Source organism: Chenopodium album, chromosome 9, assembly GCF_948465745.1.
Source record: "Chenopodium album chromosome 9, dcCheAlbu1.1, whole genome shotgun sequence".
In the NCBI taxonomy this organism is placed as follows: Eukaryota; Viridiplantae; Streptophyta; class Magnoliopsida; order Caryophyllales; family Amaranthaceae; genus Chenopodium; species Chenopodium album.
Genome location: NC_137842.1, coordinates 69616218 through 69636077, shown reverse-complemented (window position 1 = coordinate 69636077; position 19860 = coordinate 69616218). Strand labels below are relative to the sequence as shown.

Genomic DNA, 19860 nt, shown 5'->3' with positions numbered 1-19860 from the left:
AATGTAACGTTGAAATTAAGAACAGATCTAATAAAACTGATAAATTATGACATCTGACCTTGTACGGTCAATTACCTTCATTTTGAACTTTATATAATTTTTCTTACTAGTATAAAAATTTGAAAACTATAGACAAACCACCACTATTATTATTATTATTATTATTATTATTATTATTATTATTATTATTATTATTATTATTATTATTATTATTATTATTATTATTATTATTTTCTTGGATCCACCACTTTTTTAAGTCTTGTAACATAATATTTGGAGTAATATAGATTTGTGAAGGGTACAAAGAACTGATTTATAATCAATATTGTCACAATAATACAATATAGTCAACTTCAATCTGTCATGCAAATTGAACATTAAACCAATACAGAAACTTAGCAGTTTCAGACTTTAACATTATAACAATAAACAGTCCAGCATTTGATGCACATTATTAAGTGTTACATAATATTTGTTCACATAGTAAGATTCTTAGCAACAATACCCTCAAATGTAACACCAGGACCAAAAGCCAATATTAAGCCCCATTCTTCATCATTCTTAGGTTCATTCTTCAATTTTTTGCTTTCTTCCATCATATACTCCATCACATACACAATTGTATTGCTGCTAGCATTACCATAATCAGCCAGAGCACGTCGACTAGCAATTAATTTGTCCGGTGACAAATCTAGCCTTTTTTCGAGCCTGTTTAAGATTGCCGGTCCTCCAGGGTGCACTGCCCAAAATATTTTGTTGTAGTCCTTGTTAGACAATCCTATAGTGTCCATTAACTTACCACAAAAATCTTCGATATTATCTTCAATTATTTGAGGTAATGCTCTGTCTAGCTTGAAACTTATGCCCTCCTCTGTTAGCCTACCATCAATGATCTTCTCAGTATCAGGTAAGAAATGCTGGATGGCTGTGTGGAGCTCGAAAAGTGGTCTTTCGATGATAGGATCTGGGTCTGACCCGATTAGCATTGCCCCGGCTCCATCTCCAAATAATGCCACCCCAACTAGATCATATGGTCTAGTAGCACTTGGTGGCTTAAACCCTATAATTGTTGTTTCTGAAGTTGCAAGTAAGACCCTGCTACCTATCAATGAAATTCGTCGTTTAAATCATGTCATATCCATAATAACACAAAATACTACTCAGTAGATGTTTTAGGTTCAGACGATAAAAAAAGTATTATAACTTATGTTAAATTAACTTGTCAACACTCAAAACATAGTTGAAAATGTTACAATTTTTTCCTAACTAAACATTACACCTATATGGCTATATAGCTAAACTTTAGGCACATATTGTATGACAAACTAAAGTAAAAAGTTACCTGGGTTATTTTCTGCTATATCCTTGGCCACTCGGAGCCCCGCAACACCACCGGAGCAACCCGCAAAATACAGCATAACCCGATTTGTTTCGGGTTTGAGCCCGAGCCCTTTAGCAAGGTAGATGTCCCCACCGGGCAAACGGGCCTCACTAGAGGACACATATACCAAGTGGGTTATGTCAGAAACGGGCCTGCCCCATTTTGCAATACAGGCCTGAGAGGCCTCAATAGCCATTTGGGTCACAGCCTCATTACAAATGTCAAGCCTTTGTGTTACAGTGGGCCGGCCTTCAATTGCTAACTCTGGATACTTATCTAGGATCTCTTCTGACATTACAACATACCTTGTTTTCACTGTTGTTGTTTTGCCTACAATATACCAAGTTCAACCCTGTTAATCAGCTAAAAAGTAATCTAAGTAGACAAATTTGATAATTCGGTGATTTTTTAAAAAATAAATAAATAAAATGGAATTGACAGACGTAAGAAAGATTTATGTTGGCATTTTTTTTATGGTTGATTCTAATTCTTTAAGTTATTGTTGATAATTCGACTATTTCATTCATTAACATGGTAACGTCGAAAGAGATAGAGAGGGAGGGAGAGAGTTACAAAGGCGATTAAGCTTCTCTTTGAGTTCAGGATCATCACAATTGGTGTTCCTGAAGTATCCATCAACCAGAAACTCCTGCATTACAAGTTGGTGAGGGAAACCTTTACCAAGGGCTAGAATGGTTGCTTTTCCTGGGGTAGCCTTCTTTGACATTGCATCAACTTTGATATCTTGTATTCCCATACTTCAATTAACCAAGTACCACAAACTTATGAATTTTCGGCTTTTGATTAATAAGCTCTAGGTGATCTGAAAATTGATAAATAAGCTCTAGAAAAATATATTGATCTCTTGAATGAGTGAGTTCTGGGCATTTATATATCGAAAGTTAGCATATATAGTAGGCTTCAGAATATAAAATAAAGTAAATAATTCTTGTAAAGCAATTATTGTGAGAGAGGTGTAGAAAGATTTTTAGGTCTGCATTCTTGTAATTATCATACAAAAAGTGGTTAAGCAGCATAAACTTCGTGCTCTTTCAAATTAATCCTTTATTGTGTCTTTGAAGGTATGATTTTGGTGAAGCAGTTAGGTTCTGCAAAAATTTTGTAGTTGAAGGTGGACAATTTTTTTTAAACTACTACCTCCGTTACAGGTTATGTACAACGATCATAACCTGTAACGAAGGTAGTATTATTTGTACAGAGGAAGTTTAGCCCTATGACCAATATGTACGGATGTGCCCGCAAGATATAAGTCATGGACAAAGAAAAAACAACAATTATGCCATACTCAAAGTACAACCGGTCATACATAAAATAGGCCGGAAGAGAGAGAAGCAATAAGAAATGAGAAATTTGTTTCAATTAAGCCTAAAAAATTTCCTTTGACTAAATGATAATAACTTAATTCTTCTTAAAAAAAATTATAATTTTCAAAATTTGTTTTCAAGTCTAATACAATTGTGTTTGACCTCAACCTAGGCTCGGTGCCTTGACCACTACATGTGGGCAGTGCCAGCCAGACGTTGAACTGACGGGAAGAACCCACTGCGATGCCCAATGACAATTACTGATTACAACAAAGGCCATAGAGTATGACAATATTCAAAAATTGTTCAATGTCATTTTTGATTTATCATATTGTAACGAGTAAACCAACTAAACATCATACTGGTAATAGTGGTAAAAACTGAGAATGTACTTTGAATACTACAATCTGAATTGCAGGACCATCTAAAAGAGTATACTTTACTTTATCTATGTGTGGTGAAAAGTTTCTGTAAAAACACCTCTGAAGACCAGCAAACCCCTAAACCCCAACACTAAAAACTAGAAGTTAATGCACCTTTGAGTTGTGCTGTCTTAATAGGACAATTACCACGAGAGCTCATACAAACTTCGTGTTTCTGTCAAGGAATTGCAAAGAATGGCGATGAAGGGAAACCTCAGAGTTCCAATAGACTCTTCCCATTGATAAAATCAACCATTTTAGCGATAGTATCATCAAGAGCAGCAGTGACGCCAGCCAAATTTTGCAAGAACTCCTCTGCAGTAGGCTTATCACCATCAACAATATCTGTCACTGCCTTCAGAAATATAGCTGGCACTTTTAGGAGCTCAGCCACATATGCAACAGCAGCACCCTGTAACCAGCATCAAGAGTTCAGTAATACTGACGAGAACGCCTTATAAATAGAAATTGCAATCCAGAAAAAACTGAATAAAGGTATAGATTGGCTGCTTTTGATGCTTCAGTCATTGTCCTGTGATCCCACAGCCATGTTCACGTCCCTCCCTACTCCATCATCAATCCTAAATCTTTTCAAGATCTGGTTGCATAATTTCATACTGTCTATTTGTGGGCAGCCAGTTACAAAGCTACTAGGGTGATAATGGATAATTATTATGATATCAACCACAGATTCTGCAATTTGTAATCGTGACAGCATAAAAGATACTGATGGGGATAATAGAAGTCATTCAAATCTGTCTTCTAATTCATCTATATTATCTAATAATCAGGCGTATTTTTTAAAAAATCGTGCCATTTAGAATAACACATCAATAATTTCAAGGAGAGATTACCTCCATGTCCTTCAGTGTGGCATCATTTGCGGTGATTGAAGCTTCATCTTGTGGGGACATGTCTAGCGAATCACCAGTTGACAGTCTTCCAAGCTGAAACATCAGGAAAGATCCCATTAGAAGTTTTTCTGAAATCATCTCAAGTATTATAATTTCTAAAATCCTAATGATCACAAACACAACTGTTATATACGGAGTACATAACAAATGGTAAGGGTATCCTTTGCACATTAGATGGCCTTGTGCCTGGTGACTTTAGCCTTACAAATTATGCCAGTGCATAATCCAGTGTTAAAAAGTTAATGATTGATGCAAGTCATACTTCCTTGTTTCAAATAAGTTTTAACAGTAAAACATTGAAAATACATGAAATGTACAGGATTACATATTTATTGCAAAAAGCCTATTTGACATGCATATAGGATTTTCATTTTAGGGAATTATTAACAGCACCTTGGGACAACTGAAAAATGGAAAAAATTCCAAATTTGGAGGACAGTAGGGGAACTAAAGCCACCTTGTACATATTCAACAAGACAAGTATGAATGTGACATAAAATTTGGTCCCTCTCCTATCTCGCATAGCAATGTAAAATTTACTGTTCTTATTTATTTACTTATTTACTTATTATTATTTTGTATTTTAAACTAGTACACTACATCCTTGCCTACATGGATGGATTCAAAGCAAAAGTAAACTCTATTCTTAGCATGATACAGTGTCCAAGCAGGTAAACTCCAAATCCATTTGCTACAATACTTGGACAAGTCAAACCCAAAAGTAGATAGATAAATGCTACATATTGAAACAAAAGTTGGAAGGTAAATTTTCCGATACACAGTAAATCTGACCCCCTGCTTCCCAAAATGCAGCCCTTTGCAAAGATTTATAACAGCAAAAGTGAGCACAGAGCTATATGGTGATATCTAAGTGTCAAGAATCCTATAAAATATGACAATAGAATGACAAGTTGAAGAGCAAATTTTCTGCAAAACTATAAATTATTAGCCAGTAAGGAACAGAAGATTTCAATTAGATCTTAAATCCATTATTGTCTAATTGTCTTGATACTTAGTTTGATCCTTCAGAACTAATAATATCAATTATTACCTTCAAATTTAACTCCTTCAAGATGTTAGATGCAGAGAAGGCTTGTCGCAGACCAACCCCATATAGATCAAAAACCTGCATATGTATACAGAATTTTGGTTAAAAAATTAAGCAGTGATGTGAAACGCAACCAGGACATTTGAACCCGACAGGATACTTTGCATCAAAAAATAAACTAAAGCACTTTCTGCTTTTATACTTAAACACATTGTTTGAAAAGCATGTCTAGGTGCTGTTTGAACAATTCATTTTCATTTCAACTGGACCAAAAGATGACAGTGATAAATATATAACCACAATATGCCTAATGCCTGTAAGAAACAAAATAGAGAAATAAGGAGAACATAATAGATCAGCTGAGTGTAGTATATTGGTGTAGACAATTACAATGAATGGGATATGAGAACAGATCCTGTAAAAAGGCCCCTCAGCGTTCTCCAACCATTACATCATGCGTATACACAGATTGCAGGTAAGTTTACATCATTAAGCACTAGAGGGAAGACTTCATAGTTCATAGTGGTAGTTTCACATGAGTTGCAGGATAATGAATTCAAAGAGGATAGCAAATACTATGACTTAAATGGTTTGTACATATATTTTGGTCTCCTAGATTTATGATGGTAGCTAGGAGAATAGTAGTAACTATGACTTTATAATTGGTACTTCAAATTTTGGTTATGCTTGTTTTATGATGGCAGCTAGGAGGTTAGTCTCAATGTTAGGGTATGGTGTGTAAGAGACAAATTCTCACTAAGCAATTAGTTCACAAAGAAGCTCGACAAAAACTACAACCTAACTCATAAGTGAAAAGCCACAGCCTCGAACACTGGCTTCTTTATGTTCCAGGAAAACTTTGTCAGTGCAGGCCAATTGCTAATAGTATGAAAGATGTCCTTAACAGCAAGTTACTGAAAATGTGTCAAGTGCAAGAGACTGGACACTTACAGGTATAGGTATTCTTCTGTCATGAAAAGCAACCTCCGATGCAAGGAAGACATCCCCAATGGCTGCTCCTTTTGCCTGAAAGAATAAGAAATAAGGGTTTGATCTTCAAGAAGTAATGAATAATATATCAGTTGCTCCTTTTTTCACATAGTGTAATGCACAGAATAGAATTATTAATCAATAAAGTTATACCAGTCAAGAGATGCAGTTTTAGAACACAAATATTTTCAAATTAGTTGTTAGAGGGAAAATACTAATTTCTCAATAAACATAAATCCTAAGCATAAAATCCCCACTCTAAAGAAGAGTTAGGCCTTCATATATATAAGTTTGACAGCAATGTTGAGTATGTTCATAGCAGTTAGGAAGAAGTGAAATACTGAGTAACATAATCCCAAGTCTTTGCATGCAGTGAGTTTATTCTCAAGAAAATCACAATGTACCTTGAAACCACCAGCAGTTCCTGCATTTATGATAAGGTCTGGCTTCAATGCCTGAATAGTTGCATAGGTCACAAGCGACGCAGAGACTGTACCAACACTATCAACACCTAGAATGTAAAAGTTCGTGAATAGCAAAAGGTCAGCATTCCCTACTCAGCAGGAACAATGTACATAGTCATCAAACTATAGGAAATAAATTTAAAAATACTATGATAGAAATGAAGGAACATCTACATATGCTGATGAACCCATAATGCTAAGAAAGAAGTATCATAACCACATCCAAGTCAAGCCAGGTATGAATATTATCTATAACTACTAAAGGTGGGCAACACCTAAAGACCAAATGTTCAGAGTTAATTATTTTAAATTTTTCTCTGGTGACTTTGCTTAGTTTTTTTTTAAAAAAAAAAAAAAAAAAGAGCAACAAATAACCAAAAAGATAACAAACCTAAAAGACAGATTTACAAATGTAATTAAATCTGACTTTTTGTGGTTAAGTCTCCCTAATATTAGTAAAGAAGATATTATTATAGTGCTAAAGATATGATTATACGTAGTATATAAAGTAATAAGAACAGTAATACACTAATAATACAGAATAAGAGTCCTCTAGTAAGACACCCCCCCCCCCAAAAAAAAAAAAAAAAAAAAAAAAAAATCCTTAAAGAGACCACCAGAATACTGTGAAACGGATACATTCATAGCTACATACGAGTAATAATCTAGACCGTGTGATACAAATGTAAATCTCAATTAGTCTTCATTCGGTAATTAGATGAAATGAATAGCCTATTATCAAATGAGTAACATATCAGCTATAACACAGATGCCCAATAAATCTTCGTTTCCTTCACAACCTTTCTACCACCAGAGTAATTATATGTACAACACAAGATATATACGTAGTAATTCATATGAAATCATCAAACCTCTTTAGTTTCTCTAAGCAACTTCTTGAATTAGTGATCACGAACAAAAATACAGATAACATAATATAAAGCCTGGGAAACATGAACATCAAAAAAATCTTCAATCAAGAAAGATAGCTCTCACCTAGGGCAGGATCTTTTCCAGGTTGCACGATGTTAATATGCAAATTCTTGTACATTCCATGATAGCGCACCCAAGGAACTCCTTTCGGAAACCTACAATTTTATTTTAAATTTTTTCTGGAATTATCAGCAAAATGACCAAAAATTGGCAAACAGTACAACAAATTCAGGAGCAAATCAAATTAAAATTACGCAAAAACAGCAATTCATTACGAACAATTAAGCAAATCAAAATCGTAATCGAAAACACAAATGAATTGAAGCGAGATAAATGAGGCGAAAAAACTAACAAAGAATCGTGTTCTTCTTAATTTTTATGGAATTATCAGCAAAATGACCAAAACAAATGCAAACAATACAACAATTTCAGAATCAAATCAGATTACAATTCCGAAAAATCAGCGATAAATTACGAACAATTAAGCAAATCGAAATCGAAAACACAAATGAATTGAAGAGAGATAAAAGGAGGCGAAAAAACTAACAAAGAATCGTGTTCTTCTTTGAGTTGAAACCGCATAACCAGAGGCATAGCTTCGGTATGCATAGCTAAAGAAACCACCAAAATTCAACAGTCAGAATTTCAATCAATCGCAAAATATATGAAGCTGGAAATGTAAAATTGAAGACGAAGACGAAGAAGAAAGAGGATATTACCGATGAAGATAACAATGGTTGAAATAGGTTGTTTCTGAGCTTCGGAATCTATGGCGGCGTCAATTGGTTGATCATCTTGTGGCGCCATTGACGTCTGTCGGAGGTTTTCTCTGATTGCCCAAAGAGGAAAGAGAGAGAGGAAAAAGTATGCGTCTACTCAAAATTTCTAGTTCTGAAAAGAAGGAAAGCGGACTAAATATTCCGAAAAATAATGTGTGTCTCTGCGTCTAGTCCGTTAACTTGAATCGGGTTAATTTCGAATTAAAAGGTTGATCTGTGGACAACTAATAACACTCCTATTTTTATCTTCTTTGCATTTTAAAAAGGTTATGATAATTAAATCGGTGCAATTGGCCAACAAATCAGTTTGGGCTCGGTTTAAATTATTATCGATTTGGTTTTGATTTATTTTTGTACGGTTTTAATTCGGTTTGGCTAGTAAATGGTTTGACTTATAAACAATTTAGATTGAAACTGGTCGATTTGGAATGGGTTTACCTGTATTCAAATGGGTTTGGATTCATATCAATTTGGATTATAGACGGTTTTGACAATAAACAATTCGGATTACAATATAATTAAATTGATTTGAAACAGACTGATTTGCGGAAGAGGGTTTACTTAGCTAGGTTAATGCGGGTTGGGCTTCAAATTAAATCAATTTGGGTCGTAAACGGTCCAGGTTGGTTTGTAAATGGGTTTATGAAAAAGTACACTTAGATTATTTGTACACACAAATTTTTAAAATAAATAAATAAAACATGTACTAGTAATCAAGTACATACTCTAATTATTGATGATAATGCTTTTATATTTTTTCACCCAATTCAGGTAAAATTTCTTTTTACCTAAAGGAAAATAAAACAAGCGCTATAATACGAAAAGAAATATTATAAAGATACAAGGCGTAAATGATGTTTCCGAGACCTGTGAGGTCCAGCAAATGATATGACCATCATATGTATTTCTTTTTCTTTTTTTTAAACCAAGTTAATGGAGTCTTATATTGATAAATTATCCATCAAAACATACGCAGTAACCTCACAAGAAATTTGGTTCTCCCAAATTTATTCACAACCAAAAGCGAGCTAAATTATGGGCAACAACGTTCCCACTACCAATATTTAACATATACGTAGTACATGTTTACATCATAAAGATACAATGCGCAAATGATGAGACGGAGCGAGGTTCACACGGTGCAGCAAATGATATGACCGTCAACCGGTCTATTTCTAAATTACAGCATTTTACGTGCACCATTGTGATTTTTAATACTACGTTGGGCAAGCAAATTGAAGGAACTCAGAATTCGACTGCAAACATTCCATCTCTTTTTCATCCAATGTCAATGAGACTTCAATTCCTTGACTCGAATTCATGATAAATAATATTTGATTCTTAAGAACACCACTATGCCCACTCCAAACGGACTTCCCCAAGAATCCAAAATCAGGATAATCCAAACCAACCTTACTCCAACTAGTACACCTATATACGTTTATATTAGCATCATCCTTGCTATAGTCTGCTAGCTTTTGCTTGTTTTCACGTATTTTTTCGCTCCCCTTTTCTCCCTTTAACTTGTTTAAGAATTCGACATCCTTAGCCGAGGCCAAGGCTCTTGAAATTTCGCTAATCAAGTCCGATAGCTCAGGCACTGATGATATCTTAGCTTCGTTGTCCTCGTCCTGCCCTTTGTAGTAAGCGAAGGCATGGATGACCATGTTTCCAAAGGTAGTTGGTGGTAGTTCTGGACGAATCCAAGGCCGTATGTTTACAGCGTGTGTCATAACTGACGGTCCTGCTTATCATCAATAATATATGTAATTACAAATATTAATGATGAAATTTGTACAATAACATGTGTGTCAGTCAATTTATTACGATTATTATGAAACGAAGAGAGTATTGTTTTTTCTTTAAATTTTTTTTAAAAAAAATGCATTGTTTTTCCCCTCCGCTCTAGACTCATGATCCTCACATTTTATTTTAAAAACTCATGACCCTCATATTATTAACCATTATAAAAACGAAATCTACACTGTTGATTATAATTATGTAAATAAGGCCAATTGATTTAAGTTTTCAATAACTATTTTTCCTTATTCCTCTAAAAACTAAACTATTACGACAACTTCCAATCTTCCATTAATGATTTTTTGCAATGTATGATTAACCAACGCAATCCACTTGAAAGATTACGCACCATTGTCAACTAAAAGGAAGATATTGCAAATTTTGCAATTGAAGAACTTTCCGACACTTAATGTTTTCCGACGAATTTGCATTTATCATTGAACATTGACATTGCTATCGAAAATGAGCATCAGATACCTAATTCATGAGATTTATGGGGAAAATTTGATAGAAGTGTGGGGTGTAGTTGAGAGAAGAGAGAATCACTTATAAAAAGAAATTTATCAATTAGTGCAAGAGTAAAATTGATCCTATCTAATTATCCATGTGCTTCGTATTAACTTATCCAATGTCGTATAAGATCTATTATTTTTTGGCACTTTTCCATTGATTTTTGTTATACTTTAATCCTATCCATGTTGATTGTTCATTAATGGAGATTAGGTTGAAGGTTGAATTCTTAGAAGTTCATCAATGGCAGTGACAACTGACAATTAGTTTTTTTAATGGATACAATTAATGGTTAATATTTAAATGATTAGTGGCTACATTAAAAATGTGCCATTGAATAGTCTTTCTAAAAATTGTATTAAATTGTAAATAGAATCCCCTTACTAGTAGGGGGAAATTAGGGATCCCACTTGTTTAGGGTGAGAAACGAATGAATGGATGGTAAAAGTTGTCCCCAAATCTATCCTATGTGACTCCGTTTAATAATTAAATGGATAAGATTTTCTCTATAAATAAAGGGTTAAGATTAAAAAAATAAAAAAAAAATAAAAAAGTTATAGGATGACTGGATGACCCATAAGTTTAATGTAGCAATTAAATAATCTTTGGTTATATCAGTAATAAGTATATATAATAAAACAAATATTCCAAAGTTGCACTAAACACTTAGCAGATGTAGTAGAATAAAACCTCGTAGCAAATTAAACTCACCAATAGATGGCGCATTTTTGGATTTGGCCGCAGCAACCATGGCATGCTTCCATATGAACCCGAACACAGCTTCAAGGCGGGTAGGCTTGAGTAGGCGGTCACTACTCCTTGCATTAGCCTGGAGAGTTAATACACATTGAGGGCTAAAGCAGAACACCTTAACAGCGCAGCCGGTAGGCAATTTGTTTCCATCCAATTTCGAAAATGGTAGAGGTGCCCTAGGTGGCACTAATGCTGCCCATGGACGGGGAGGAAACAAGATGGCGGCCGTGGTGAAGTCGGGCTTATTATTATTGTCTACTTGATCTCCTCCTCTTGCAAAGTCGGACCAACATTTCACGAAACTACCACCTGATGTCCCATCCATGATCTTGTGTATTCCCTTTTTCCCAATCATTACCCCGCCGCATTTGAAGATTGTTACTTGTGTCGCTACCAGAACTAATTCTTCTGCTTTCAACATCCTGTATTATAAAAGGTAATCATTAATCAGGAGTAGAGGTGGTTATTGGGCAGGGTAGTCCAATCAGGGTCAAGCTTATAGGACTTTTAATGGACAAGACTATTAATGGACAGGGTCAATATAGGACCAACATGTTTTTCCAATTTAGTTGATAAAGAAAATACATAATATAAAAATAATTATATAGATTAATTTGTATTCATATGTACTTAATAATGGCTTTGTCCAATATTTATTTTAATTAAATTTTATAGGCCCGCCCATTATCGACCCGCGACCCGTATTGTCCCAACCCTATATTGACCCTATAAAATGTGACCCTCTTTGACCTTGACCCGACCCGCCTAATAACCAGGTCTAGGCAGGAGTGAGAATCGATCCCAGGATCTCTTGGAATCAGGAAGGAAGCTCTAACCACTTGAGCTATATATCCCTCACTCTCAAAGAATATGTTTTATGGTTGATGAGAAAAGTTATATATACTAACCTATTGGTACTTTGCTCCGTAAGTTCTCCGACAAGTGGGATGTTGCTGCTGGGTACAAAACGCCAAGCCTCATAGTGAATTGGATTAAGGAGAAAAGACGAGAGTGGGCAATCGCATCGAGCTTCAACGAAGAGTATGCCTTGGTCGTTGCAATCGATGGAAGATTCGTCAGGAGCGAGCCTACCAGCGAGAGGGTAGAATAGAGATAACGCTTTGGATAGAGACTGCTTTAGCCTAGCAACAGTGATGGTGCTATGATCCTCGGTAGGAGTAGGAGCATAACATGTTATGGAAATAACGTACTTTAATGGGTTAAGTTGTGTAACACCCCAATAATTCCCCCTTTTCCAAACCACTTACTTTAAATAAAAAGAGAGGAGAACCATTGGCATGTTACCGCCACGTGTTAAAACGTTACGGCTTTATCAAAGTATTGCAGCGGAAATCCAACTTAAATATTAAAATAATATAATTTAGAAAACCAATAAGTCAAAGCTTACAAATTGGAACCATAAAGACCCTTATTAAAACCAAACCAATATTCCAAAATCCCAAAACATAATTAAAATAGTAAAACATAAATAAGTTCAACACAAAGAACGAATACTCTCAATCACACAAATCCCTTGACAATGCGTATGTCAAATCACCGAACTTCACATCATCAAGCTAACCTGTGCAATACTGCTCCCCAATAATACAAGTGTAATAATTGGATCATCACAGGGTCATTGAAAGACGAAGGCCATGACCAAAAGAAAACACACAAAAGCACGCATTCAGCAAAGCTGAGTACATACAAGCTACAACGCACAAAATCTAGCATGCTCAACTAGTTAAAGTAAATAAATATACAACTCGAATTCATTAATCAAGACTCTACACTTAAACAATTCAATCGACTCAACATACTTGCTAATCAATTCCAAACACTTGACTCTTTATATTTAATTTAATTAATTTAGTTTGGAGTAAGCAATAGACGAGGTTGTCCAATCCACCAAATCATTTTGGTCTCAAATGACCATTTAAAATAAAAGTTTAGCGCGATGCAAGAATGGGCGCGACTCCATTCTCACAAAGTTAGTCTAGGATCCCATCTAACTTTCATTATAAAATAAAATGTAAATTCCAAAAGAGAAGAGGACATGTTGATCAAACAAGCCTCGAAAAGCCACGGGCTACCACCGTGTACCCCAACCCATAATTGTCAATATTCTAGAAGTGCACGCTTTCCAGAGTTTTATTGCTCATCCATGTTTCACTTTACGTGATTACAATTTTAATTAATAGCCGACTCAATCAAGAAGACCATACATAACAATCATACATCAATTCGCTTTTAATCTTATTTAGGACAATGGTGATCACATCACAAGTTGACCTTTAATTCCATTAAACTTCCAAATTATCCAAATTGTTGAACATAGTCAACTCACCTAGCCATTTCGGCTTAATCCACCTTTACTCAACATACTAACAATTCATGATTGAGTAATAAATAAATAAATAATAACCTTGTGGAATAATTAATAAATTCATTCCACTTAAACCATTCAATTCCAATCCTTTAATAATCCAAATGTGGTTAACAAACCAATCCAATAAAATATGTTTGTATCAACATTCCATACAAACAATTAATCCAATATAATTCAACATGTTTGCATCCATAATTCCATACAAGCATAATCAATTCACCAAAACATGTCTCATAAACATAAGCACATGAATTAATTAAATGTATAACCAAACAATTTTCATCCAAGTGTTCTCTAATCATGAAACTAAGTTCTTTTCTTTGGTACCTAAACATGATACTACTTACAACGAAGTAGACATGTACGTACCTCGTATAAACAATCCTTTGTGCCACTTTTAATCACTTAAAAGTCTCCTAAGAAATAATCACTTCCTAGAAAACAAGCAACAATAATAAATTAATACTTAACCAAATTTCCAGCAATATAATTTAGATTAAAACTCCTTAAAAATTCATTAAAAACATGTTTTTATGGTTAATTATGCATTAGAAACACAATAGGAACAAAAGCCCCAATTTAATTAGTCATAAGAACCCTAAAATCCCAATTTAAATAAATTGAAACCCTAGGTTTTTAAACTTATAAAATCTGAAAATTATAACAACAATTATAATCTGAAATTATTAGTTTAAAACATAAAAACATGATTTTGATACTAAAAATATAAACTTTATACTATAAAATCAAAACCCAAAACTAATTATAAACATTAAGCATAAAAAAAAACTTCGTTAAAAATCAAAAACTGCCCGAAAATCATATTTAGAGGCTGAATTTGGCCACGAGAGGGTGGTGCTCACTACCAGAGGTAGTGAGTCTTTCTTAAAACATTGTTTCCACATGGAAAACACTACTTTTTTGTCAAAATCGGATGAGTTCAGAACCTGATCGGGATTAAAACGGGATTAATATTAACGAACCAAAATCTAAACATTAAAACACGAATTTACGTGTTCAAAATAATCTGGAATTAAGTTAAACTAATTAGTAGTATAATCACCAAAATTTCAAAACACCATTACTATAAAAGCCCTAAATCGATTGTTCATAAAAACCCTAAAATCATGATTTTCAATGATTAAAAACCCTAGGTTATTAAATTTACAAAATCTGAAAATTATAACATTTATAAAATCTGAAATTATAAAGTTTAATCATCAAAATACAATTTGATACTAATTAAATTAATTTCAAACAATAAAATCAAAACCCATAATCAATAATTATAATTACACAAATTAATAAAATAAAGGAGAAAGAAAATAAGACTAACCTTTTGTGTGGGGAAATTTTTGGGATGTATGGGGTATTTATAGGAGAGAGGGTAGTAGGGTAAGTAGGGATATTGAGCCTCATTAAATTAATGGGTCAATTAAGAAAGTAAACTGGGTTTGGTTTGTTTGTTGGACATAAATTATAGAAGGAAGGTTCATAAAAAGTTCTTTGTAATAAAATCGTTTATCAACCCCAAAAATAATTTGAAACTTTTGAAATTAAATTCCGGAAAAATACAAGTAAATATTATAAATAATATATAATTTCATTTATAATATATTTTAAAATATTGGGGATTACAAGTTGGTCCATGAGAGACAATTTATGGCATTTGAGATGAGGTGGTGTAGGAGTTGCTGGCTTTATTATTTCCCTTGACAATATTTCCACCGGCAACTCCATTTTCTACTTCTTTCTTTGTTTGGGGTATCAGCATATCTGCATATATAATTATATTTCTAGCAATAGATGAATGCAGCTGATTTTGTACGGTCCTTCATTACCTCCGCCTCTAAATATATGTAGCCCTTAGGGCTATGTATAATATTTTTCTAAAAAAAAAAATACAAGCAGGGTTAAAGAGAGATAAATAATTAAATATTAATAGTTTTATACGTATTAAATAAGAAAGTGTTGCAATTATATATTAAGAAATGAATGATAAAGAAAGTGTTATGTTGTAACTAAGGAAGTAAAATCATGATAAAAAGATAAATACAGCTTGGGAAATTAAACTGTTGGTGGTAAGATATGTTCGTCTACATAACCAAGAACATTGTTGATTATTGGGAAACTGTGGGATCGGGGCATTAAAATGCCAATCACTTAATCATATACTTCATTTGTTTATTTTTAGTTGACACATTTCTTTAATTACGTTTCTCAATGCATAACTTCAACTATTCATATCTTTAATTATCAATAAACAAAAATTATGAAAAATTGATATTTTAAAAATATATATTGTGACAAATTTAATAAGATCACACATGACTATATTTTTCGTTACATATAAAACACAAAACATCTCGAAAAATGTGTGAATAGAACTAACGTGAAAACGCATCAATTAAAAAAAAAAAAAAAAAAAAGGAGGTAGTACTGTAATACTCTGTACTATGTTTGCGTATAGGTCAAAATAATACGCGACATAGAATATAAATAATGAGAGACAAGTGGTTTGATTTATACGAAAAGAACAAACATGCCTGCAATGGCTGCAATTAACCAGTCCAAACACTGATGAATTCCTGATTTAACCATTTACGGTTTATAATGGATATCCAACTCAGCCGTTGGATAATGATAATAAACTCCACGTTATTTTTAGTTACTAGGTACATAGAGTGGCCCCGTGAGCATTAGCATTGTCGAGTTAACCATGTGGATTGTGGATGCTAAGTATCCTAAAATACGGATTATTAGCATTAGCCTATACCTATTTCTTTCCGCTAAGGAATTTGATACACCCTGACGTCTAGGATAAATTGCAAAAAATATGAAACAGAGGTAGTACTAGTGTACGAAATGCATGCTCAACCTCATTCTTGTCCTTGGCTCTGAGGACAGGAATGCTGGAATAAGGTTGAAAATGGGATCGGCATGGCCATTCTTGAACTTCGGATTGATCTTTCCAGGCCAAATTCTTTGAATGTTTGAAAGAAAATCCTCAAGTACTGGATTAGAGGAGATGTATTAAAATTGCGCACTTAGGAAAACATAAAAGTACTATTAAGGCTTTCAATTAATAAAGTCCACTAAGCTAAAATTTTCCAATCATAAGATAATAGAAAGTCACAAGACATAATTTAAAAAACAAGCTTTTTTTAGCAACATTTTGTATTTTTGCGTGTGTAACCGCGCTTTTAGTTGTTTACTAGGTTAGTCCCGTGCGATGCACTGTTTTAGCAATAAATTCAAAACTTCTGCTCTTATATGCGTAATATAAACAATTTAAAAAAAAAAAAAACATAGTAAATAATGATGTTAGATAAATTGAGCTAAAAAAATGATGTTAAATACTTAACCTCATAATTATAATAAAATATATGAAATGTTAGCATTATATCAACTTATTAATAAACTTAGTCATAAAGTTGTTAGGAAAATTTATAATTAACTTATATTTTTCAAACATTAGCTTTTATATTGAAATGAAAAAAATAATGTCATTTAAATGTTTGGAGGGAATTTTTTTAATAAGCTGACGTATGACAGTAGAAATGTCAGCGGTAATTACGTTAGTATAGTTATAGATTTGATATGCAACTTGTATTTTTTTTTTAAAAAAAAGAAAAAGAATTGATTACTTCATCCAACAAAGTGGCGGGAAATTTTTTAATGTGTAAGCGACACATAGGATAGGGAGGAGAGTGTATGATGAAAACTTTTTATTTCAACTTATATATATATATATATATATATATATATATATATATATATATATATATATATATATATATATATATATATAGGGGAGGGATCCGGTAAGAACCCCTCCTTATGTAAGAACCCTAGTTATATAAGATGTTTAGGGTAATTTTACCCTGCCACGTGGCCCAATCAGAGGGTGACACGTGTCAGCCCCAGATTGGTTCAAACTGGACCAATCCCTGCTCGACACGTGTCCTTCCAGAAATCAAGGGAAAGGGCGACCTTCAGGCCCAAATCCCGAGAATGCCGCCAAACGGCGCAGCCCACCAATGATTAGGGTTCAGTAACCTAATCAGGGGCACAATTCCCAAAGACCCTATAAATAGGGAGATGTCCCTCATTTTGAGGACACATTTTATCATTTATTACACAATTACTCTTTGATAGAGACATCCTGAGCTTGGAATCCGAGCAGATCCCTACCTAAATTTCCGCACCTTTTTTCTCCCTTCAAGTTTCTAACTTGTGCGTCGGAGGCGGAGCACCACCCAACTGGTGTCTCCGTTTGTTTTGCAGGTACAGCTCACCCCGGATCAGTCTTCGTGTTGTAACTCTCCCGAGGGACAAAAACACCCAAAACATTTGGCGCCGTCTGTGGGGAGAGTACCTCGAAGATGGTTCAAGAGTCTGTACCACCCCCTAACCGTCTGGGCGAAGACCCAGAAGTCTTTACAGACCATGAGGAGGATGAGGATCCTCAAGTCAAAACCTCTACAGCCGAAGACGGCTCTCTCAGAGTCAAGCGCATCCGACCCAGAGAGACTCTAGAGCGGGGCACCTCCCAGGCGGGTCCGAGCAGACCCCCTGAGCAGCCGGAAGGGGCAACCCAAACGGCAGCTGGATCAGCCCCTGTCACCCGAGACGAACTCATGAGGTTCATGGCGAGTTTCAAGGGTGAAATTACAGAGCTGATCACCAAAAGCAGTGCTGGCCCAAGTAAAGGTCAGTCGGCGAAGAAGACTCCTCCAGAGAAGGGGAAGTCAGTCAGAAACCGGCAGCCCACTCCCCATCCAAAGGAGAAGGCAGCCGGGACCATTGATTGGTCGAAAATTCTCCTTCCTGGGGGGGAACACCAATAACACTCGCCGGCCTCAGCAGCCGGTGAGAAGTAAAAAATCAACTCTTGATGCCCGGGAGATTATTAACCGGAAGAGAAACCAATCGCTGTCTGAGTCGGCTTCAACGTCGAACTTTCCAGACAGCTTCAACAACACCTCTGCCGGGAATGCATCTTCCTTGCATGAGAGCCAGACAGGCGGTAATACCGTCCATTCTGGCCCTCACATGATTGGAGCTGTACCGTCTGTGCTTACCCAGGCTTACGGACAGTATCCTCCTCACTTTATGCAGCCGGCCTTCTTTGGAGGTCAGGCGGCATACCCAAATGTCCAGCCATTGGACTGGCAGCTCCGTCTGCTGCGCCTGGGTGAACAGCCTTCTGCGTTCACCCGGGAGATAACCGAGGCGGCGCAGCCGGCCAAGGTTAAGAATGTGTTGGTTGGTACCTATGATGGTACCACCAACCCGGAAGACCACCTTATGGCTTACACCAACCTCATGTATCTGCAGGGGTTGGATGATGCCACTTGGTGTCGGTGTTTCCCGGCTACATTGAAGGGCATTGCCCAACAATGGTTTGGCAATTTGCCGGCCGGGTCCATCGATAGCTTCAGGAAGCTCGCCTTCCTGTTTGCTTCCAACTTCTCAATGAACATCCCTGCTAAGAAAACAAGCCTTGATTTGAGCACTGTTAAGCAGGGAGAGAGAGAAGGGTTGCGCTCATATGTCAGGCGGTTCAATCTGATAAGAATTCAGATTCAAGGACTGTCTGACGAGGTAGCTTTTACAGACTTTTTCAAGGGTCTGAGAGACGGGTCGACTTTTAAGTTCGACCTCGTCAGAAAAGGGGCTTTCACCCTACAGGCGGCCCTGAGGGAGGCGGAAAGCTATATTCAAGCTACCGACCTCTGCTGGCCTGGTAGCCAGTCGGACTCTAAGAAGTCCGACAAACAGAAAGACAGCCGGTCAGCTCAGTCGGCCAAAAACAAAGAAGAGAGTAAGAAAAGAAAAGAAGTCTGGGCGGTTACTGATTCTGACCAGCCGTCCCAGAAGAAAAAGAAAGAGTTTAAACCTTACTTCCCCAAGTACGAGTTTAACAAAGATTGCAACTCCATCCTCATGGAGGTAAAGGACCGGCTGTCCATTGAGAAGCCGAATCCTATGAAGAGTTTTGTCCAGTCACGGAACAAAAATAAATTTTGTCAGTTCCATGAGGAGGTCGGCCATGACACCAACGACTGCTTCAGTCTTCAGCGTGCGTTGGACCGTCTGGCTGACAAAGGGCTGTTGAAGTCCTACATTTCTATGTCCCCAGCCGGGGC

General features: G+C 35.5%; 3 protein-coding genes across 4 annotated transcripts; all 3 read right to left on the bottom strand.

Moving 5' to 3' along the window:
* Positions 1-344: 344 nt before the first annotated feature.
* LOC145560382 (type III polyketide synthase B-like) lies at positions 345-2238 on the bottom strand. The gene is made up of 3 exons (XM_081621631.1): positions 1955-2238; positions 1343-1711; positions 345-1102 (listed from the first exon to the last, which is right to left on the bottom strand). The coding sequence occupies exons 1-3, from the start codon at positions 2136-2138 to the stop codon at positions 477-479; spliced, it is 1179 nt and encodes a 392-aa protein (XP_081477757.1). The 5' UTR covers positions 2139-2238; the 3' UTR covers positions 345-476.
* Positions 2239-2992: 754 nt separating this feature from the next.
* On the bottom strand, positions 2993-8395 carry LOC145560381 (5'-methylthioadenosine nucleosidase-like). 2 transcript variants are annotated; one of them, XM_081621629.1, is made up of 8 exons: positions 8197-8395; positions 8025-8088; positions 7541-7632; positions 6485-6591; positions 6042-6116; positions 5094-5168; positions 3983-4075; positions 2993-3540 (listed from the first exon to the last, which is right to left on the bottom strand). In XM_081621629.1, exons 1-8 carry the CDS (start codon positions 8282-8284, stop codon positions 3343-3345), a joined length of 792 nt encoding a protein of 263 aa, XP_081477755.1. In that variant the 5' UTR covers positions 8285-8395; the 3' UTR covers positions 2993-3342. The 2 variants fall into 2 exon arrangements, with proteins under 2 accessions (XP_081477755.1, XP_081477756.1); XM_081621630.1 differs by lacking the exons at positions 8025-8088; positions 8197-8395 and adding an exon at positions 7830-7842.
* Positions 8396-9280: 885 nt separating this feature from the next.
* On the bottom strand, positions 9281-15566 carry LOC145560380 (akuammiline synthase 2-like). Its single transcript, XM_081621628.1, has 4 exons — positions 15353-15566; positions 12228-12547; positions 11278-11741; positions 9281-10000 (listed from the first exon to the last, which is right to left on the bottom strand). Exons 1-4 carry the CDS (start codon positions 15446-15448, stop codon positions 9474-9476), a joined length of 1407 nt encoding a protein of 468 aa, XP_081477754.1. The 5' UTR covers positions 15449-15566; the 3' UTR covers positions 9281-9473.
* Between the last annotated feature and the right edge of the window lie 4294 nt (positions 15567-19860).

Excerpts from the sequence above, each read along its gene's own strand:
- LOC145560382 (XM_081621631.1), bottom strand. The coding sequence starts at position 2,138 with ATGGGAATACAAGATATCAAAGTTGATGCAATGTCAAAGAAGGCTACC. Across the intron at positions 1,712-1,954 it reads AGAGAAGCTTAATCGCCTTT|GCAAAACAACAACAGTGAAA; the intron begins GTAACTCTCTCC and ends GGTATATTGTAG. Across the intron at positions 1,103-1,342 it reads TATAGCAGAAAATAACCCAG|GTAGCAGGGTCTTACTTGCA; the intron begins GTAACTTTTTAC and ends TTTCATTGATAG.
- LOC145560381 (XM_081621629.1), bottom strand. The coding sequence starts at position 8,284 with ATGGCGCCACAAGATGATCAACCAATTGACGCCGCCATAGATTCCGAA. Across the intron at positions 5,169-6,041 it reads ACAGAAGAATACCTATACCT|GTTTTTGATCTATATGGGGT; the intron begins GTAAGTGTCCAG and ends ATACATATGCAG. Across the intron at positions 3,541-3,982 it reads CCACACTGAAGGACATGGAG|GGTGCTGCTGTTGCATATGT; the intron begins GTAATCTCTCCT and ends TGCTGGTTACAG.
- LOC145560380 (XM_081621628.1), bottom strand. The coding sequence starts at position 15,448 with ATGGAGTTGCCGGTGGAAATATTGTCAAGGGAAATAATAAAGCCAGCA. Across the intron at positions 11,742-12,227 it reads ACGGAGCAAAGTACCAATAG|GATGTTGAAAGCAGAAGAAT; the intron begins GTTAGTATATAT and ends TTTATAATACAG. Across the intron at positions 10,001-11,277 it reads CAAAAATGCGCCATCTATTG|GACCGTCAGTTATGACACAC; the intron begins GTGAGTTTAATT and ends GATGATAAGCAG.